Here is a 22,943-nt window from a genome sequence, read left to right as displayed (position 1 = left end):
CTGGAGTTGGCAGTTTTGGAGTGCTTTGAACCTGGTCCAACACTAATTTGATGGACAGGGTTGGAATAAGGCGGTTTAGTCTGTGACAGTAAAACAAATACAAATAGTCTCCTGGCTCTCTGATGGTGTTTACAAGAGTATTAAAATGATTTCCCACTAATGATACACAGTTGTAGGGATTGAAGCACTATATCATGAGGGTAATGCTGCTGCTGCTGTGGCATGGATCTAGAGAGATCCAAAACAAAATGCCAGCAGAGGCACTGGACAACACACAATGCCAGAAATTCCATTCCAGCAAAATAGAGTCAAAGTGTTGCTGTTGCACTTTGTAAAAAGAGGAGATCAATGCAGGAAGTGTGCCTTCACACTGGCTTTGCCTGGTTCTCTAGGGATGTATGTGTTATTATTACCTGGTATACATAGACCTGGTTTGAAACCTCGCCTCTGCATGGCTTAAGTACCTTACTCCAGATCAGATTCCTTGCTTTTTGTGTTAACTCAAGGTATGCCTTCTATATAAAAGACGTCTTATAACACACATTTAGGTTCAGAAGGATATTAGAGCAGTTCCAGATTTGCTAATTTAGGCTTGATACTATAATTTATTTTTAAAGAAAGTTTGATGCTTGCTTTTCTGTAATCACCACATTTTTCCCTAAATGAAAGGCAATAAAACAATGTTTAGAAGTATTTATGCATGCATACATTTTGCACAAATGCTGCCTCAGGAAGCAGAGAATTTTATATTTACCCTTTGGGCTTTTTCTCTGCCATAATGCAGGTTCTTGTGTGACAGCAGTGCCCTTATTCCTTGCAAACACCAGCACTCATCTGGTTCAGTGGGAATGCCCCTGATTTCTTTTTGTTCAGGACAGAAGTTGTGTTAACCTTGCAAATGCAGTGAATGTCAAATCAGTAAACTGCTGACTTGCCTAGCATCTGTCTTTTCAGCCTATTCATGCCATAGCTGTATGTTAAAGAGCACTATAAACCACTTATGATCTGACCCATTCTGTGCCAACAAAGCAAAATCTGCAGATTACACAAACCATAATTCCAGATGTCAGTAGGTTGCAGAATGCTTGTTTAGGATTTTTAATTAAAGACAATAAACACTCTTTTATCTCATTAATAATCTACATATTAATCATATTAATAGAACTGGGACCTGCAAACTCATAAATATCACTAGATACTGTGATACTGGCCTTGCTGTGAATGCTTTATGGGTTATAAATTACTTTAACTTGTCATTAGACCCAGGTTTCAGTAGAGCTGCACTGAAATGCGCTCCCTCCCTCCCTCATAGTTTTTAAAGGCATCACAAAGCTATAATGATGCTGAAAACTGGCACTGATTGAATTGAAAACTGTAAAATTTGACTTGATGTGTGACTTGGAGGTTCAGATGTTGTGATGCTCCTTTCTTGTGCTTTGTGCAAGAATTCTTTGTTTTTCCTGCTTCAGATTTTCAATGTGATTTTAGGGGCTTACTTTTCCCTGTAGGTTGAATTTTTGAGAATCTTTGCAAACATTCTCAAAAACGTGGTTGCTATGGAGGCTGTGGAGAGGAGGTATAGAGTGGGGGAGACATTTAAATTGTTGTTACTAGAGCTCATTTGTGTACCTGATCCATTCACTTCCCAAAACATCTGATTGGATTACTGATGTTCCTATGATGACCCAGCATGGAAAGAATTAAACTATCACATCATTAAAAATAATTTAAAAGTTAAGGCATTCATAGGGTTTAGAAGATGACAAATGTTTAATTGGACAGGAACAGGAAATTTCAGAATATAGGATTCCCTTCCTTGTCTTCTCCTTCAGTGCTTTTGGGTTTGTAATGAGTGTTCTGAATGTAACTTCACTTAGGTTCATCACAGGGGGCGAAATACTAAAAGGCATGATTAGTCATACAGCCAGTGGAGTTTCAGCAAATTTGGCATCTGAGCAAACAGGAAAAAAGTAAGGTTTTAACTGAATTTTTCTGGGCTAACCTAAGGCTTATTTACAGTGACATCAGCCATCAAGGGACTATTTCCCCCACTGCTTTTCTGTTAGGCACACTGCCCCGTGCCAGCTCTGGTGGCTTCACTGGGCTTTTCATGCTGTTCTAATCACTGTGCCCTGTGCACAGGAGGAGGCAGCCAACAGCCCATGACGACACCTGCTTTTTTGGGGCCAGCAGCAGAAATGAGAATTAACTCTGCAGAAATGAGAATTAACTCTGAATCAACTTGTATTCTGTTGTTTCAAAACCCCTACCTGGGATGCATTAATAAAATTTCCACTTGGAGAGAAACCAAAAAGGGATGCTATTACCTGGGAGTGTTATTTTGGGTTCTGTGTGTTCTCATTGCTTGTAATTGTCAGGATTAAGAACAGTTCCCAGATTCCATCTCTATGCAGTTCAGCTTGTTCTCAGGATTTACACTGCACTAGGTTGCTGCAGTTTGTATTCCCCTTGCTCTGTTCCCTCCCTGTACATTAACCAATCACCAGGATTAATGCATTCCTGAAAGGTAAGGAGCAGAAGCCTGTCTCCTTGACAGCAGGGGACAAACACATAATAAATACATAAAAATAAACATAAATAGTTAGAGCCAGCAGCAGATTGTGTTGGCAGTAAAGTAGGGTTTGCTTAATGCTTTATGGAAATGAAAGCTCTATCTTCTGCCTTCACTGCCATCATTATGAGAACCCTTTTAATCTGCTCTCTGAACATGATTATAATTTCTACAAACATAAAATATGCTGCTTTAACTCTAAGTTCCCTCCCCCAGATTAATGTCATTGAAAGTAACAGCAATTAAAATAAGAGGCTGTCCAGGCAGATTCAGATGACAAAAGAGCAGAAGTTCAGCAGCTGGTATGACACAGGCAGGAATACCATTTCCAACAGCCTTTCTCAACATCAGTTGCTCTTCCCCTGGCACCTCGTTGGTGATGGAAGTTAGAGCATGTGTGGCCAAGCAGGGTAAAAAACTTATTTTGAATAGGTCTTACAGGCCCTCTTATCCTATGGGACTTGACAGAGGTGACTGATCTGAAACTGGCAAAGTCTCAGTGCAGCAATATAACATGGTACGTGGGTTATTGCAGTATGGATTAAGTGCTGTATATAGATATAAAATGACTGAATGACTGCAATTGTTGAGTTAGGAATAAAGCAAGTAGAATTCTGTGTGCTAAGTTTCATCTCACTGTCTTAAATTATGCATCCATGTAACAGAGAAGCAAACCCAACATAATGGTGATATTGTCCAATGAACTACCAACCTCCAGGAATGTGCCAAACCTGACCATGGTAACATCCACCTGTCTTCTGTGCTAGATAAAATTATTTTCTGATCCCAGGTAGGCTCCTGAGGGACCAGTGGGAGCTTTTGACTTCTGTGAAGCAGAACATTTGGAACCTGTGAATGAAAGTTCTATGCTTGCAGACATTGCAGCTAGCCTTGTTCCTAGTTTGTAAATGTCAGACTCAGCGCTCAGCTTCCCTAGCAGCTCTTCTTGCTTCTCTGACAGCGGGGAAAGAGAGCATTGCTGGTGGAACTGGCTGCTCCCCAGTTTCTGTGCCATGGCAAAGTGGAATCCTGCTGATCTGAGTGGGTCTGCAGGAGCAGTCCTGGTTTGCAGGAGCAGTTCTCTACTCCCCCATGAAAGCTAGGGAGTGTCATGGACATGTTGGAGAGGAAGAGGCTTCTCTGGAATAAGCTATCTGTCTATGCCTTTTAGGGCAGCTTCTTAACATGGTAAGAAACTGAACAGCTTCTGGGGTCTGACCACTTCTGGAGTAAAAGCAGCTGAGAGCCAGGAGGCAAAGTGAGGAATGAAATGACCTTTTCTTGAATTTTCTTACACCTTCATTTCCACTGACAACAGCTAATAATTGGCAACACTTTTAGTTACAGTTTAAGGTTTTTATATGTTTACTTAGCAGCTCTACGGATGGTTTCAGATCAGATAGCGTTACTTTACACCTGTGGATAAGATAGAGCTTATGGTAGAGATTATACTGAGTAACTAAACAGCCTTTTCCTTTTGCAGTCTTAGGAGCTTGCTCTGTGAACTGCTCTTCGGAGACAGATCATTCATTCCAGAAAACAGGCTGCAGGAGTTTCCTCTTTTTCAATGGTCCAATTCCACTGTTAAGTGGCCAAATATTTTTTACAAAAGCCTTTGTAAAGAATAGATGTTCAGACTACTTTTTCCATAAAAAATGTCTGACATTTATCCTAAGTACTCTGTTACTTGAAGGAACTGTGTCATGGTAAACAGTAAAAAATAGGGCTGGCCTGTGAATGTCCTCAGAAGATGTAGGCTAGGACAAAGCCATGGCTGTAAAAAAAGAAATGTATTCTCATCTTATCTTTCTCCTGTTTCAGGGTACCACATTTTTAGTCCCGTTTTTGTTGTTGTTGTTTCTCTCCTCCACACCCCAAAATCTGTGGACTTGCACTAAAGAAACTTTGAGGCAGGTACACAAGAAGTTTGGCTTTGTTAAAGCCATTGGCAGCATGAACAAGCCAGTGCAGGAACAAACCTCCTGAGGTGGGCTGTACCAACTTTCTGCAGAGGGCAAGGAAGACTTGGTAACTACCTGCTCCTTTCTTTGCTCCAGGAATAGTGCAACTACATGCTGTCCCTCCCCTTGGGCAGATGGCGATTTGGATGGCAATCTTGCAGTGGATCCCTCCTGCTCAGCTTGTTCATGCTGTAACTGGAAAGCATTTTCCATGTGCGTGTGCTGAGCTGACTCCCAAATGTGTGGAAAGAAGGACTGAATTGAGATCAGATTTAATCTGAAAACTTAAAAATAGCACTGGGAAGATAAACCTGGAATAGCTCCCTCCGTCTACTGTGTACTCTGCTTAGCACTTCCTTTCACCCTGCAGCCCGGCCCATCACTCCCATGTGGTGTCACCGTTGCCATAGCATATGTTAGTTACTGGACTGGTGCCATTGGTTTCCAGTGAAGTAGCACATAGTTTTTGCATATAACCCTTCTGATAAATTTCTGCATGGTTTCTTTGCTGTGACTCAGTTAATAGAATCCTTCTTGTACAAGAAAAATGAAAGAATGCATGTGACAAAAGACCAAAATATCTAAATCTTGTGATCTTCTGCAGGCTAAAAATGATTAAAACCACTTAATTATTAATACCCTGATCAAAAATACTTCAGACTTGGTGCTGTTGTTGTATGCAAGACAAAATGGTGGGTAAAAATCTATATTACTGGTAGATACACACCCCCAGCTAAATATCCCAACATAAGACAGCGAGAAAGGTGAAATAATAATGCAAAGAAGTGAGGCAGAAGGAATTACCGATCATTTATTAGTGCACATGCTAGACATAGCATGTGTCCTTCTGATCCACAAGAGAGCTATTAATCTTGCTCAAACAAGGGAAAAGTACAGGACCTTGCCTTGTGGGTCAGTGTGCAGGGGGTCTGAAGATCTGATAGACTCTGAAAACTACTACCTGTGGCATATCTTGACACAGAAACTGAAACGAGCACACAGCACGGGTACTGAGTTGCCTCTTGTTCAGCTGAGGCCTTTGATGTTTTATGACAGTTTTTAGAGCTGATGTGGCAAAACAACTTCAGAATGTACAAAACCATAGCAACTGCTGCAGGAGGATGTATCTGGAAACAAAATATCCTTCTCTTTCTAGTCTGACGGCATTTCTTTCCTTCAAGACCACAGCAGCCGTGCCTCTATATGCAGTTTTTTTTGTTAGGATAGGTTCGGTTTGGAGCTTTAGAAGAAATTCCAGCTCAGCCATGTGGGAGAGAGGGCACACATGCTGAAGCCAGATGTGATTTTCCTGGGAGCGCCAGCCACTGCCTGGTGATTTTTTATGGGATTAAAAGGTCTATGGGGCAGAAACTACTATTGACCAGTGTCAGGTTCTCCCCAGTACTGTTGGCAGAAGAATATGGGATTGTAGCATCTACTTCTGGGCCCCCAGTGCCAGAATATGGCCTATGCAGAGGTTATCCATCTTTCTGTCAGATCTTGATATATTAAACTGAATAAAATCATATACATTTCTTGCTTATTGACACATCCAAAATATATACAGCCATGCTTCATTTTTGGGTTTTGAAGCAGAAAATATATAAAACAGCTTCAAACTTCTCTTTAGGTAGGAAAAGTTATTTTCAGGTGCTTGTAGGAAAACTAATTGCAATGAATATACAATCAGAAATTGTCAAATTAATTTTTACTTTTATCCTAAGACACTACTTTAGTTTCTGTGCAGAGCACTGCAGGATTTTGGAAATAAATACCACAAGGATCGAAATGGAGAGACCCACCCTTTCTGTTGCAGAAGAAAGATGCAAAGAAGAAGTCTTAGGTCAGAGAGAGCCAGAAGTAGCACAAAGGGTCAGCCCTAGGGGTGAGTGGGTCCTAGAAAGCCCAGCTAGCTGCAAAGTTACCTTAATACACAGCCTCCCTCAAATTCCTGAACTGATTAGTTCTTAACTGCAAGGAAGGGAATGGAGGCAATTTTTGAGCGGCGTAATTTCTGTGATCTTTTCCTCTATGCTGGCATGTCCTTATGCTACAGATAGAACTGCTGCTGAACCAGTCAATGCAATGACATCGCTCTCCACTGTCAGACAGCCAAAGGAAATCCGCTCATGATTTCTCCACCTGTTCCACAGAGTCCTGCATGACAAGGCCAGGAGGCAGGAGCCTCTCTGGGCTCGCAGGGTCTGGCAGTTCCTGCCCAAATCACAATTACTCTTTCTGAAACAGGCCCTAGCTTAGCAGACGAACGGGTTTATCGTGCCCAAAACCGGGAGAAACGCGCCTAAGGACGCGCTGCCAGCCCCTCGCAGAAACAACTGCTCGTTAAATTCCGCCGCCTCCCCCGCGCCGCGAGCGCCGCCGCCCCCGCGGCCCTCGCCCCCTCCGCCGCGCCGGGGATGGCCGCGGACGAGGAGACTCCTGGGTTTCCCTGGCAACAGGTGCCGGGGGAGCCGGGAGAGCCCGGGCTTCCCCGCTCGGCTCCGCGCCGCCGCCGACCCCGGGCAGCCTCGCCGCCGGGCCGGGCCGGGCCGGGCCTGTCCGCGGGCCGGCCCCGCCCGCAGCGGAAGGTAAGGGGGTGCTGCCCGTGGCGGGGTCGGGGCGATGCAGGGCGCCGGGGCAGCTCTCGGGGGCAGGCACCGGGCTCGCCCCGGGCCGTGCACGGCGCCCCCGCCTCGCGGGGGTGCAGCTCCTCAGCTCGGAGCTGAGCCCTGCTTCCCTGGGGCTCGCAGGCTTCCCCCTCACTGCCCTCCGCCCCACTGCCCGCCCGGGGCATCTCCTCTCCAGCCTCTGCCACCGCGCCCGGCGGCCTCCTCTTGGCTGGGCGGGTTTTTCCGTCCCCTCTTCCCACCCTGTCCCAGGCGCCCGCCCCTGCGAGTTCCTTCGGGGCTCTAGCGTGGGCCCGGGCAGGTGGCACCTGCCCTTTCATGCGCTTCAACCAGCCAAGGCTTGCCCGCTTCCCGCTTTATTTCCTCGTGTTTACATCTGTCCTTAGCCAAGGCTGGCCGGTCCCGGCCTCGCCGTGCCCTGTCCCCCATCGCCGGGCGCTCTGTGCGTGTCCCGGGCGCGTCGGGGCGGATCCTCTGCCTGGTCCCCGCTCCCCGCGCTGGGCACAGACGCATCAGGCTGGGCACGGGTTTCCCTGCGAGGCTGTGCGGCTCCGAGCAGAGCTGGCTCCTGCGGGGGCGGTGAGCTCATGTCTGTCTGAGCTGCCCCGGAGGCAGCCAGCCCCGCGGGCCAAGGCTCTGCTCCCTCGGCGGGTTGCGGTCCCCTACCGGAGGGGCATCCCCCGGTTCGCACTGCTGGGTGAGGTCACAGCCATGGCCAGTACTGTCAGGCTTGCCACGCTGCGGCCGAGTAACTCCTTTCCTACTGCTTTCTTTTGTTTCCTTGAAACTCAAACCTAAGGCATAGCAAAGGGCAAAAGAGAGCAGTGCATAGCCTGGTACATATTCTTAAAGAAAAAACAACAAAAAAACCACAACCAAACAAGACATTTGCAAATGCAAAAAACCATTAAAAATAATCTTTAGGAAAAGTTCTTTAAAAATTAATCCCACTTAACATTTGCCTATTTGTTTTGTAATTGTAATGCTTCAGTGGTACTTGCTACTAAGGTTAGATGTCAAATACCCTTCCCATAAAATTTATCAAGAAAATGGGGCTGATTGGTGATCTCGGGCACTAATACAACAGCAGTATCACAAACAAAGGTACAAATTGACCTTGAACGTCAATTAACAGAAGGCTTTATCCACATTTTTTTATTGCACACAGGATTTCTGTACTCCTGTGTCCCTGTGTTTTTCCTTTGTGTTGTGTTTGCAGAGAAAGAAAAGAAGCACAAAGCACCTTTTGCTTTACTAAAACCAGAAGTTGTTTATAGTTTTGTGGCCAGTGTGATATTTCCTGATAATGTAAAAATTCAATTGAAAAAGGAAATAATGTGTTGCCTTGCATTGTTCCTCCAAATAACTTAGAGTGAGATAACTTGATAAAAACATTTCTATCACACCCTCTGGTTAGTTAAGTGCAGCTATTATGGTTCCAAAAATAGATAGTCCCTGAAAGTGCCTGAAATCTGCAACATGGAGGTCAGTTCTGAACACAGCCTTTACCACAGCCATTCTGCCTTAAAATTGTTGTGGACTTCTCCTCTGCCTATTTCTTGAATTCACTCATAGTTTTTCATTGTTCTATAAAATATATGCATATATGAAATCAAAGAGAAACAAGCTTGTAGTCAGAAAGTAGCCAACAATAGTTATTTGATGCAATAATAATAAAAGCATTCAGTGGTTTGAAATAAGGAAAATTATCACTTTGAAAATGGCTTTTGGCAAAACTCCATGACTAACTTTCTTTAAGAAATGTGTCTACTAAATAGTGAATAACGAACGAATACGTCTATAAACTATCCACAGAATTGCTTCTTTGTCTTATTTTTCAATGACTTGTAATGTTTTGGCTTTCCAGCATTATTGATACTAAATCAGCTGGCTGACTGTGGGTATGGCTTTCCAAAGAGAGTTGCCAAGAGTTGCACAAAGCCCAGGAGGAGCGTGCTGGGGTGGGGGTTGGGAGATCGGGGTAATTTCCAGAGGGAGCAGGATGCTTTTCCATGTGCTTAGCCTCGGGCATAGACATGGCTTACTCCTTCCCTCAGTCAAAAAAGGAACTTTAGAGGCTTAAGCACACGCGTGGATGGCTGCTAATGAGACTGTTCTGTCTCTTCATATATTTCAAAATCTACATGCCATATTTCAGTCTCCAGCCTTCTGGGCATTTGTGTCTAATTAGTCTGGAGGGCCTCCAGTTCGAGATTACCTATGCTGCTTGGTGCTCAATTTCTTTATATGACTTTGGCAATAAAGCAGATTACCGTGGGTTTATGTGCAAGCAAATTAGGGACAGATGTAAGCATTCTTATAAGCCCTGTTCCTCTTTTCTTAGCACGAACTGAATTCCACCATCATCTGTTTCTTTCTACATAAAATTTGTACTGTGCTGACTGTAGCATATTTATAACTGGGTGTACGTACTCTGTAAGATGAGAGACTTTAAATACTTAATTTTCTCATGCCTTCTTTTTTTTTTTTTTTTTTCCCCAAATGAAAAGCAATAATGCTTCAAGAAAAGTTTCCCAGTTCCAGATAGAAATAATGAACAAGAGAAAAGGACTCTGGGCTGAGTAGAGCTATACATAACACAAATATCAACAAATGTTTTAAGTTTGTTTATGTTTTCATAACAGCCTAGAGTAGAATGGAGAAAACAAAACACATAGTATCTGAACTGGTTTTTAACAGTGTGAAGTAATATTGCATTGTTTAGGACTGCTATTTACATGTACTTTAAAAAAAATCCAAAACAAAGTCCCTGTGCATTATAGGAGAAATATGCAAAACCTTTAAGGCTGTCTCCTTGGCATCACTGAATAAATAAACCAAATTGTAAAGTTATAGAATTGTAGAATGCTTTGGGTTGGAAGGGACCTTAAAGATCATCTCATTTCAAGCCCTGGTCAAGCAGGGTATTTTCCACTGGACTAGGTTGCTCAGAGCCCCATTGAACCTGTCCTTGAACATTTCCAGGGCTGGGTCATCCAAATCCTCTCTGGGCAACTTGTGCCAGATGCCTTACCACCCTCACACTAAAGATTTTTTTCTTAAAAACTGATCTAAACCTGCCCTCTTTGAACTTAAAAGAGTGGTTTAAAGTCATTCCTGCCTGTCCTATCACTCCAAGCCCTTGTAAAAATTGCCTCTCCAGCTCTGTTGTGTAGCCCCTTTAGGGACTGGAACCCCAAATCTCTCAGCCTGTCTTTGTAGAAGTGTTCCAGGCTTCTTTGTTTCTCTGGACTTGCTCCAAAAGGTTCCTATTCTTCTTGTGCGAATGCAGTGCTCCAGGTGGGGTCACATGAGAGCAAAGTAGAAAGGCAAAATCCCCTCCCTCAACCTGCTGCCCATGCTTTTTTTGATTGTAATTGTAATTTTTAAAGTCCTTTTTCTAGGCTCTAGATCCACTCTTAGGATGCTATCCCTGGTTTTGTTAAGCCAAAACCTGAAGTGAAATCCCAATTCCAATGAACTAAATGACAAGATTTACTGAACAATTGTCTCATCTTACAGGTTAGAAGAGCTGGGTACATATTCAAAGGTGGTTGCCACCTTAAAAGTACCTTCAAAACATAGAAATACGTGTTTAAATAAAGTCTAAACCCCACAATATTCTTTAAAAGTTACAGTTTTGGATCAGAAATACTGAGTTTGGAAACAAAATTCTTAATGACCTCATTAGGAGGACTTAAGAATAACTGTCACTTGATACCCAAACTCTTGCTTAATATAAATCTTAGGGATTTTATCTCAATTTCCCCTGTGACAGCTCTGCAGAAATGTTTTGGCACTGAGATGGTGAGGAACAGTGCACCATGACAAGTGAGTGGCTTCTGCCTGTCAGGCTCCCAGATTTTTCCTTGTGATTGTGCAGTTTGATAAAGTAAATTTTTTCTTTGAAGAAAAAGGATTACAGAAGAAACACTAATACATCATAATCCTTGCATTTAAATTGTATTATTGAAGTAGTTTCGCATTTGAAAATGCTCTAAAAAAAGTCAACATTTTGCGTTTATAGGACTTGGAGCCCTGGTAAACTCATTATTCCTAATATTGCATGTGTTATGAAAAAGAAAAAAGGCTGCCTCAGTGTCATATAATGACAGGTGTTTTCATCCAGCAGAAATACTGAACAGACACCCTTTTGTGGACAACTTTTATAATAAAGGAATTTCTTTCCTTTATGAAGGGTCGCAACAACTGGGACAGGCAATCACATCTGAAATGTCTCTGCTTTCATTTCTGCAATGCGGAGGAGTAAGAAGCGAGGAGGCATTGCCTGGTGGCAGGAGCTGGGTGCTTGGGAATGGGCGTAGTGGAATCTGCTCTGTTCTGTTGAAGGTACCATGCCCTGCCCTCTCCCTCCCCAAACCATGGTGAGGGACAGCCTTACAATGCCTCTGGAGTCTGTTTTTGGACTTTGTGTTGGGAGCCTCTATCTGTTAAGGAACACAACAGCACACTTCTATGTATCATACAGTCATTCATTTTCATAGAGAGCAAAGTGACTGATCAATAGTAGAATGTGCCTTCAGAAGAAGCTGAGCTATTTTTCATGGGAAAACTATCACTTTAAAACTCCTTTTTCATCCTGTAACACTCCAGAGATGAACAAAAATCTGTAAGCACTAACCTTGAAAAGGAAACACTTTTGGCCCTGACAGAGGAAATGCAGGTAATCTTGTTAGAGAGCAATCTTAAAAGGTCTCAGAAACCACAAACCTAAGTGTAGTTGATGCTCACCAAAATAGTTTTCTAGTGAAGGGCTTCATAATTATTTTGTATATCAGATATGTGTTTCAAATGTAAAGGAGAGGTTAAATGCCTTAATGAGTTAGGAAGGCAATAGCCTCATTTATCAAAAGGATAAGAGGAACCCAGATGACAGAATTATCAATATTCTGCAGGGAAAGAAAGCATATGGTAGAATTAAGAAATGTGCTACAATTGGTATGGGGCTTTGCCTTTTGGTGGCAAAGCCTGAACTCTGAGAAAGCATTTGGGGAAAAATATTCATACAGACCACATCTGGATTTTATGTGATGGTGCAAATAAAATGTGAGTGGCATTTTAGGACTTTTTTTTTTTTTTGTGTATGTATAAAATTGGACTAGGACTCTGTGTATTGGATCATTCTACTTTTTATTTTTTCAACAATTTCTGAAGTCATTGTAGCTGCAGCTTGGATATCATGTTCTTCCTTGATTGGAAACTGGCCAAGGGAATGGTTGGCAATCCTGTTTTTTGGAAGTCTGGACATCTTGCTGCATTGGGCCCTCTGCAGTATTAATAAACCATGAATAAACTTCCTGGCATTTCTTTAACAACATTATGGTTAAAGAGCAATCCGTTTAAGCCTTCAGAGAATAGCTATTGCAGAAGAACAGAAAACAGTCCGTTGACATCTAGCAAATTACTATTTTCTTGCTAAAGTAAAAAGGCTTTTTTTGATCTTTGAGTAGTCCTGGGACTTAGTATAAATAGTAAACTACCATTAATAAATATAGTCTTACACACACTGATTAAGAATCTCTTTTCCTCACTTTATCTGCATATGATATTCCTTGGATTTTGTATCCTGTTCTTGAATTTGTGTTTTGGGATCTGATCTTGAAAATGCCGTTCAAGTTGCTATCTAGTTTGTAGCTCAGCTGCCCAGAGCCAAGTAAATATCCCTAGATCCAATGGAGAGGCCCTTAACTTTCCCTGGATGGGGGGCTGCAGGCAGAATTGCTCTGCTGTGTATCAGAGGGACATTATAAAGCCAGTTCTGAGGGAACGTGTGGTTCGGGGTGCTGCAGGGTGAGCCAGGAGCTGTCTGGTCTGTGCTGCTGGTCCTTGGGGAGCCGAGTGGGGTGGCCTGGAAGGAGCCCCCATCTGAGCCACGAGCCTGTGACCAGCAGCTTCTCTTGGGTGATTTTTTCTGCAGCAGAGAGCGGAACTCTGGGGGATGCACGCAAGGATTTTCCATGACAGAGAGGTTCTGTACTCAGTGCCATGGTAGCTGTAGTCAGCAGTACCACAGCCTTTCTTCTCCTACAACGCTTCTCTACATGGCATGCAAATCACTAATGAGTAGCTAATTAGGCATAAGTGATCATGATTTTATTCTATTTTCCTATAATAAATATATTCAAGTCCCTTTTCTCACCAGTTTATGAAAATTATCAGTTTCATAGTATTTAAAACAAGTTTCAAGACAAATAAAAATGCTAAAACTTTTATTTTTCTCTCTAAGAGCTTTAGACTTGATGACCAAAAAGACAAATGAAACCCAACAAATAAAAGTGATTGCTATGGAAATCCCCAAGTGAGAAGGTAGGAGTATGAAGGTTCTATAAAATAAAAGTTAAGTACTTTAAGAAATTGATAAAGGCACACAAAAATCTCAATAGTGAATGGAATATTGGATGAGATATATTTTTCTTGTATTTTTTTTTTTTTTTAATTTTAAAGAAGCCTAGTAAGAACAAAAGGAGTATGGAAAAAGAGTGGGCTGTTGTTGGTTGAAAAATGTCTATTAGAATTAGAGAAAAGTATTCATTGAATTACTTCTCTTCAGGTGTCAGTAAAGGATAAAGTACTGAGACTGTATCTCGGCTGGCAGTGATGGTAAAGCACATAACAGCCTCCTCCACCTCTGCTGGGTGAGCTGCTGTTCTGCTACTCTTTGGCTTATTTAAACATGTGGACCTGACAATGAATGCCTAGAAGTTTTTACAGAATTCACTGTAGAGTTCTTTGGGTTATGTAGCTTGAATTTTTTAGTATGCTTTGAAACATGGAGAAATTACAGTGAACTTGGAAATTTGTCACCAATGCTTTCAAAGGGAATCTTCTGGATAATTGGAAGCCTATCAATTTGGCTCTGGTCCTGGAAAAAATGAAAGAAATTCTCTATCTGGGCTGCCTTTAAGCTTCCTATCATTCTTTAAGTCTAGTCACCCATGATTTTTGGAAAATAGATTTTATCAACCTGCCTTTTTATTCCTTTCTTTATTCTCTTTTTTGAGAGATAACAAAAACAGTTTGATCAATGCCATTGCGTTGAAGTAATATATAATGTGCTTCTATGAGGCATGATTTTTTGATCAAGTGACTAGACTGAAATGAAATCAATTTGATGCTTCTTAAATGGACTAAAAGCTGGCAGACAGGCTATGAAACATGTCTGCAAATGGGTAATCCTCACTGAGTGTGTACCTTTCTGTAGAATCCTATAAGAACTGGTTAATAGCAGTGACTATTTAGCACTTTATTGATGACCTAGATAGTAACAATATCAGTTTTCCACAGTAAATCTAAGAAAGAGGAAAGCTATCTGATGCAAAGGGATCTGATGGTGTCAGTAAAGTGGGTGCAAGCTGTAGTGTGCTATGAGTGAGGTTTTAGTGAGCTGCTGTGGCTCTTAGAGAAGTAATGCCAGTAGTAAGGATAGAGAAGTATTTCGCACATGTACATCGTATTGCTGTTAAGAGGGAGAAAAGGGGTTAGATAATGTCATGACAGTAAAGGATTAGAAAAAATGGATCCCCAAGTTCACTTTCTGCTTGATTCACCAAAGAGGGGTGGCCTAGTTTTGCTTGCTCTGTTTTAGTACCTGTTCTGGTTCATCACAGGGGAAGGAATTCTTCAGTGTAGCCAACACCAGCCTAATAAAATGCACTGTCTAGAAGGTGAAGCTGAGCAAGCAGGGTTTGTCTTTGTAACAGTGAGGTAAACTCACCACTGGAATATTGGTACCAGTACAACCATTATGTAAAAATAAATTCCAGTTAAAAAGGTCTGTGGTTTTCAAAGACTTGTATTTTTCAGATCTGAACTCTTAGAGACTCCTGTCATATAAAAAAAACATTACTTCAGTTCAGGGTGATTTTTTTGTGCAATTTATGGCCATTTCCAAGAGGACCATGGTTCTCTGTTTAGAGAACAATTTATTTTATTTTATTCAGGCTTTATTCAGGCCTCTGAATATTGATAAAATTTAATGTAGTCTCTTGCTTTACTCAGATATTATATCAAAGAATTGGTTTTATGTTAAAATTTTTACTGGCAGGAATGAAAGCAGGGAAAGTTGTGTCTGTACTCCCCTCTCATGTTTCTCTTACCATGTTTCTTGAGCCTTCCTAAATAGCCAGGACAAAGAGACCAGGAATTTGACTTATTATTCCTTCTGTTCTGTGTTTTGGCCTGTAACCAGAGCAGATGCATGTAGTGCTCAACTGAGGCAAGGTTTCTGAATTGACTAAATGCAGTTAGGGACTAAGATGAATTATTTGTGTTGGCCTAGAAGAGATTCTGCACTGTGCTTGAGAGAGGTTGTATGAAAACCTTGGTAGAGAGTTTTTCTGTGACTGTGTTTATATTGGTTACATATGAAAGAATTCAGTGACTCTGTTCAGAGCTGTGATTGTTTAAGATTATATTGAAATGTCTTAATGTTGAAATGTTGGGTGACAGAAAGAAAAACTAATTTCAGAGTTACAACTTAGATATCATTATGAGCTCAAGGGATCTTAATGAGGTTCTGCTCCCATCCTCAAGAACTAGAATTTAGTTTGATCTTTAGAAAATTCATTGCGTTTAACTACAGCCATGAGTATCTGTTCAGTTTTTGTTCATGCTGTTCCCTACTGATAGGGCTCTGAGAGTAGTGCATGAAAATGTTTTGCATTTAGAACAGTTAATGTTTACCTGCATGTTTTTCACCTTTTTGCTAAATGGTGTAAAATGCTCCTCAGTTGAATCCAGGTATTTCATATACAGTTAGAACAGTCAGTAATTGTACATGCCATTTCTCGCCCACTTTTGCTCACTGGAACAATTTATCCTTCCATTCTACTAAAATTGAAAATAATGAAGCTGGCTTGCTTTGCAGAGGACTTTGCATGCCCAGAGCACCTAGAAACAGAGCCAGGGGTAGTATCAATGCGTCTCAGGCTGCTCTTTTATCCACTGGACCGTGCTGATGACACCACTAAATACAAAATTTGATAAGTACCCAAGAGCAAATGCATAACCAAATTTCAGGTGTTGCTCTCAGTGAGAATCTTGCTTAAACTGTGATGATAAATTCTTTTTCAAATAGTTGATTTTTTTTTAATTAAAAAAAAAAAAATGAACAGAAAATGTGTCCCTCCATGTTTGTCCTCAAGAACAAACTTATACTTTTTTCCCTGTGACCATAAAAATATGTCCTTCCCCACCCTATCCCTGTCCCAGTTACTGCATTGAAAGCCTACTCTGTGTTTATATTCAATTTCTATTTCAGTTTAGCAGTGGTAGCAGCCTACAACATGCACAGTATATATTCTCCAGCAGTTGCAGCAACACTTAAATATTGGAACTGTTTGTAGCATCGGTAGAACTCTCCTCTGTGAAGTCATGCCTTAAAATGATCCTTTCTCCCCAGTTTTTGCCACAAATTGAATTTCTTATGAGAGCTGATAATTTCCCATCAGGCTTAAAAAGAAGATCCAGTTGCTTTCTTTTGCTCCCCCCAATCTGTGCTGACCTGTGCCCTGCTGTTTTACAGCTGGACTGAAGGTGTCTCTGATAAAGGACTGTGCTGTTCAACTGCAGCTTAGCGAAATGTTCTTTTAGTCTTGTGTCTTGGTCTTTCAGTGTTAAAATCTACAGCTTATTGTCCTTATCTGTCTGTCTTCTGTATCTTGCCAGAAGACTGAACTTGGCTGTGGCTGTCCCATGTGTAGCCAGGACTATCAGTGTCCTTACTGAGAAGACAAGAGTGCTGCTGTTGTGCATGTCTATATTCCAGTGACCTGCCCACCAGCAGGCATTGCACACTTACCTGGGAGAACTTCTGTTCACCTCTCTGATACCTCTGTTCAGAACATTATGATCATTAAATCATCTGTATGAAAGATACTGACCAGTCTTGATGGAAAAGGAATACATGCCAATGTCATAGGCAGACATGCCAAAAACAATACTGATTAGGAGCTTTCTGGTTGCATTCTAGCACCCATCCTTAGGGACACAGGTATTTTCTATGAGAACTAGCTATTTATGGATGATTCCTAAACACAAGAACTGAATGGATTAGCAAGATGTATGGCATGTGATTCTTTGCTCTTTTCACAAACAGCAGGGTGACAGCTAAAAAGAACTGTGATGAGGTCATAAAAATAGTCTTTTTTTTTTTTTTTTTTTCCCCAAGCTTTAAAGATCAGCACTGTTTGTCACGGGGCAAAATGGCATGGAAGTTGAACTTCTGTTCCCACAATTGTATTTAAGAAGTGCTCATGAATCTTGACAGACTTATGAGTGATTGTAAGCAGCTGACTGGAAACAATAGGCCTGTGCATGCCATGGGACATGGGTGGGCCCCAGCCACCGTCAGTGAATCTGTGCTGGGCAAGTCTTGTGTGTCAGGTACCGTGTGCCAGGGCAGAGCCCCGGGAGCTGGGGCACACTGCAGCATACTGCAGCTTCAGTCCCAGCTGCTCCTCAGCTGCTCGAACATTCTATTTGAAGAAACAGATCAAATAAAATGCATTGTGTGCTTTTTTTTTTGAAGAGGCTGAACTGTGTCTTCTCTTGATGCAAATTCACATCAGAATACATGTTGTCATAGCTTTAACCCCAACCCACTCAGTTTGGGGAGGCACATGTGACCAGCTCAAGGCTGCTTTACAGAGAGGCAGATGCAGATGGGTCCATGTGTGGTCATGTATATGTTTATAGCTAAATGTTGTGTTAACAGGAATACAATTAACTAAGGAAAAGATAATTCCTGGAGAGGTTTTCTTGGACTTAAGGTGTTTCATTGGCAAGGGCAGAAAATCTAACAAAGTCAAAAAATTACAATTGATACCAAAACCTTATTTCTTAAAATATGAAGGGAAGGTACAGAGAGGAAGAACATAAAAAAGTGCAATGGTCATGTTGTTGATAGTGGTATTTGAGGATAGATCACCTCAGGATAAGGGGAACAATGATATGACAGAAACTTTTCCATCTGTAACTAAAAATCTACTAAATCTACTGCTGTTTTGTGGTTCCATGTAGCTGAATCAAAATCAGCAAAACATTTTGCTTTTTTTTTTTTTTTTTTTTTTAATGCAATTGCCTCTGGGTGGAAAATGTTTCCTAATGTCTCCTAAATTCTTTAAGTGGTATTTCTATGAGTATATGAAGATGTATCTGCACCAAGGAATACTGTAGTATGAAATCTCTTTTGGAATAATTTTCTCTGATAAATATGAGACATGAGAAGCTAAATAGTTACATTGAAAAGGCTTTATATTTGAAGGTTATTATGATATTAAATTACATATATATGATTTTAAGAAAATACTGTGTTGATCTGAAGGTAATTGAGAAGATATTAGTTTAGTAAACAAACCATTACTGGAAATATATTACTTAGGGCTAAAAAGCTGTTTATATACAAAATCTTTCATATCCCACATATATTAAATGCAGTGTACTCTGTCTATAGAGATCTTCTGGGGCTTACTATTTGATCTGAGCACCATGTAATAAAAAGTTCTGCTGAGATGAAATTCTGTATAATTGAAAGCCCAAGTGAAGAAGATGCCTGGTAGGAAAGGAATAAAATGCACAAGCTATAAATAAATGGACATGCTGAAGTTAGTATATGAGGTACTTTTTATTTCTATAACCTGGAATGCTAATTCCAAATAAAAAAAACCTACAAAAAAATGGAAAGGAATTACAACCACTGTTGCAATCAAATGGTCTGTGTGACAAAAGGCAGATGAAAGAAGAAGTGAGATCACAGAAGTGGTATGTTTGCAAGAAAAAAAGAAAGGCCTTTACCAGACTACAAGTAAAACCAAAATGTAATGAAGAGTTACTGGCCTTTATAAACTATGCACTTTAAACAGTGAAGGGAATTTCATAATTCAACAGTACTGCACAGGTGAGAAAGGTTGTATCCTATTTATTGCATTTTAATTTCTGTGTCAGCTGAGGTATGTAATTTTCAGAAAAAAGGGATTTAATGTGATTATCTGGTAATTCAGAGATCCCATTATGATGTTTAATTTGCAAATGTTCATGACCTGGAACATTTCACTAGGCAGCTGATAGCGTGAGGAAGAGCCAGAGCTGTGGCTGCAGCCTCCTGCTGTGCAGGGAGTGTGTTGGGAGAAGCAGCTGCAAAGGAGTAAGACAGACCTGGAAGTTGGGCTCCTGCTACATCAGCATGGAATGAAATCAGTGTGTGCCTGAGATGGAATTTTCATTGTCCGTGTTCTTCCAGGAGATACACGTGGCAAGGATGAGTGGAATTGTTAAACTGTATCTGAACAGTGCTACCCAGGCACAAAATACTTTGTATCCTCAGGTCTCCAGGGGGAACTACAAGACAACAGGATTTACTATCAAAGTGGATTTGCTCTGTAGACAGGAACTGTTTTCTACATGATTGGAATTGATAATTGATGGAGGATCAGATCATGCAGACTTCTGAAGCAGATTAGTTTTTCACTTTATCTTATTACAGGTTTTGTCATAAAAAGGGATATGCTTTATGCCATTTTTCTGGTCTCCTTACGGTGATTACATTGGAAATGTTATCACTTTTGCTTTTTGTGGTTTTTTGGTTTTTTTTTTTTTTTTTTTCCACTTTTTACATTCCAGAGGCCTGGTATAATTATTTTATCATAGTATATTCTGTTTCTGTGTCTTTATTAAAAAAAAAAAAAAGTAGCATAGGTGGAGTTTTTAAAAAAATTATAATATTTCCTGTCACTCTAAATATGTTATTGTTTTTAATAAGTGATTAATTGTCTTAGGATAATATTTGCATTATGGCCTAGCTTAAATACCTGGTTAAACGTAAGAAAAAGTGGTGATCATGGCTTTCATGTTGTAGACACTAAGAAGGAAAAGAGCTGTGCTTCTCTATTCTGACTTTAAGCATGAAAGAGATGCAGGGATTCTTGCATCTGACTCTGTATTGCTAGAAAGTCATCTAGCTTTGATCTGCCAGGGGCAAATGATGGAGAATCTAATACAAGCTTTTGCAGAACAATTTTGGAGGATTGCTTATTCGGATGAAAAGCAATGAAAATAACTGAAATAACTTTCTATTTTTGACATGAATTGCCTGTAACAGGCATGCAACCTTAAAAAAAAAGTCTTAAAAATTTAAAGTCTTGAGAAAGAGATAATAGCTGCAAAGAAGAATTAATACACAGATGTTATTTGGCTTCTGCTGTATGGGACTTCTCATTTCGTAAGCTCTCATTGTTCAAACCATATGCCTTATTTCTAGACTAAAACTTATCTAGTTTGAAATTTTATACTCTGTTTTTTTTTTTTTTACAATATTTTTGTCTTTTATAGTAGTTATTCAGCATCAAAATAATGAGCAAGGATGTCTAATTTTGGTGGATGTATGGCTTATAGGAGATGCAGATTTTGGTTCACTTAGGTAATTCAGCACCTTCAGTTCATTCCCCAGTCAGGGTCAGAGGGATCAAAACCCACACAGAATTCTTAATTGTCTGTACTTGCTGAAGAATATTAATAGGATAAACGTGTACACAAAGATCAGCGACACTTCTTCTTTTCTGTACCCAATACCTGATGTGAGGAAACACCCTTGAAACAAAGTGAGACTGAGAAATACAGCAATAGGTATTGTGTGCTGGTAGGTGTGCTCCTGGAGCTTACTGGTATCCTGTTAATAAGATGTTGCTGAGTTATATAATATCTATATATAATACATCTTCCTCGTTTTTAAAAAAATTATATTTTCTGGACACCTCTAGTGATGTTACTTTTTGACATCAGTCATGTAACAAACTGGCTTGTGCTTTCAATTTCATTCCCATTAAAATGGGCTGGTCCCTTTTGGGGATAATCAGACTTTGGTTCAGCAATTTCAAAAAGCAATCCCGGGTAGAAATACCAATAAACTAGAGAATCCTGAGCAGAGCAAGCCACTGCAGTGCAGAACATAATTCATAGAAAGCATTTGACAATAGCATTTTTGATGATTCATTCTCCTGACTCAGATGGAAGAAAGAACCAGGAATGGAAACAAGTGTGCATTTGCAATAAAAGAATGAAGGATTGCAGGGGCACACTTGTTGTGATGACCCTGGAAATGATAGCAGGTTGTTCTAATGTCCATTCTGGGCCAGGCTGAGATGGGTCAGGGAGAGAGAGACAGCGCAGTCAGTAAATTTATGAATGCAATATAAATGATTGAAGGATGTGGGGAAAATGTCTAGCCAAGTATAGCTGATGCCTTTTCTTATAAGTTTGTCTGGTAAAGATAATTTCATACGCTGTAGGGTGTGCAGCATTGTGTGACATCCTAATTTTTTCATAAATTGTTCTGTGAGATGGGGGCAGCTCTGCACAAGATTGTTTTAATAGCGTTGTGTCTTGTATTTGCATTACCCTGTGACTAACTAGCAATGAAGTCTGCTTGAAGCTTTATGCACTGCTGAGCTGCAATAAAATCTCTCCACCCTATGAGCACTCTAGTATCTGGCATTGTGATTGTTTTAATGGGATTATTTTTTCTTGTGTGAGGACTCCAGTTTGGGTTTCCCTTGTCTGGCCGCATCTGTCATGAATCTTCTTGGATTTGAGTAGGTTGGTGATGCCTCCTCTTTGTTGTATTTAGCTGAGAACAGCCTGCACATTTAAAAGCATGGGGACAAAAGTTCCAGTGTGCAGAAAATCTTGATTTTCAAGGAATTCAGCTTAAAATGAAGAACACAGAATTAGTGTACCTCTTGGTAACTGGATTAAAACTAACTACCTTCAGAAGAATTGCTATGCAATGCAGTCTTTCCAAGGAGGTCCCTAGTTTGGATTTTTTTATTTTAATTGGGCTGAGAGGGGAAAAAGTGCACTGTGCCTGGGTTTGCAAAATCTCACATAATGGGTAGTCCAGTCAAGTGTGCCTGACAGCCCCTTCTGTAAACTGCAAGTACATCCCCAGTAACATGCTGAGTTGGAGGCTCTAAGTACCCCAGAAAGAGAAGGATGCCCTTTCAGTTCAGACAGAAGCCTTTTTGCTGTTTGCTGCTTGCTGCTGAGAAGACCTTCAGTAAGAGGATAACTGGGAGCAGGATGTACAAGAGGGGCTGTGTGAGACATTTCCCACTGAGCCCCAGGTTTGCTGCACTCTTGGTCCTGCTGTGGATGTGGTTCCAGGTGGTTCCTGTGTGTGCCTTGGCTGCAGGTCAGGGCCAGCTGTAGCTTGACTGTGCTGTGGGTGCACACCAGCTCTGGCCAAGTGACCTGGTGACACGATGGCAGGTGTCCAGCCCTGCCACTGGAAGGACGTGGGGGTTTGCTTGGCCTGGTACAACCAACAGCAGTGCTGTGGACAGACTCTTCAGGTGGAGTGCAAGGTATTGATGCTTTTTTCTGGCTGATGCCTCTTTGCACTGGCCTTCAGAGGATGGTTCAGGTTTATTTTTGACCAATGAAGCATAGAAACCCAGGGAGAGGCAAGGAAGATGGGCTGATACAGATGCCTTTTCATTTTCAGTTTTGTTGTTTTCACTGCTGCCTCTGTGTATTTATGCATACTAGCTTCACAAATGCCTGGTAGTCTGTAAGCTTTACATCGTCTTTCTTTCAAACTTGGCTTAACCTGTCTGGGGAGTCTTCCGCAAGACTATATGAGTCACAAAAAGTAGCAATATGCTAAGTTAAATACAGTAAATGATTTATCTCCTCTCCCTCTGGTTTGTGTTTTGAAATGTACGCTGCGCGGTTTGATAGCTTCCTACCACTGCTGCCAGGCCACCTGTC

General features: G+C 41.1%; 1 protein-coding gene across 17 annotated transcripts in view; it reads left to right on the top strand.

Annotated features, from left to right (window-relative positions):
- Positions 1-6,154: 6,154 nt before the first annotated feature.
- Positions 6,155-22,943, top strand: part of LOC110483230 (uncharacterized) — a 305,445-nt gene continuing 288,656 nt past the window's right edge. For 5 of the 17 annotated variants that reach the window (XR_014949916.1, XM_085559769.1, XM_085559765.1 and 2 more), the window contains exon 1: positions 6,156-7,121. Coding sequence is in view for 7 of the 17 variants with exons in the window: in XM_085559769.1 (XP_085415895.1) it covers positions 6,951-7,121 (171 nt within the window). In the remaining 10 variants the exon portion in view is untranslated. Of the gene's footprint in view, positions 7,122-22,943 lie in introns of all 17 variants that reach the window. The other 12 variants (XR_014949930.1, XR_014949926.1, XM_085559737.1 and 9 more) reach the window with 10 other exon arrangements.

This window comes from Lonchura striata, chromosome 1 (genome assembly GCF_050655825.1).
Source record: "Lonchura striata isolate lonStrDom1 chromosome 1, ASM5065582v1, whole genome shotgun sequence".
Taxonomy (NCBI): Eukaryota; Metazoa; Chordata; class Aves; order Passeriformes; family Estrildidae; genus Lonchura; species Lonchura striata.
This window is presented reverse-complemented; position numbering and strand designations above follow the sequence as displayed.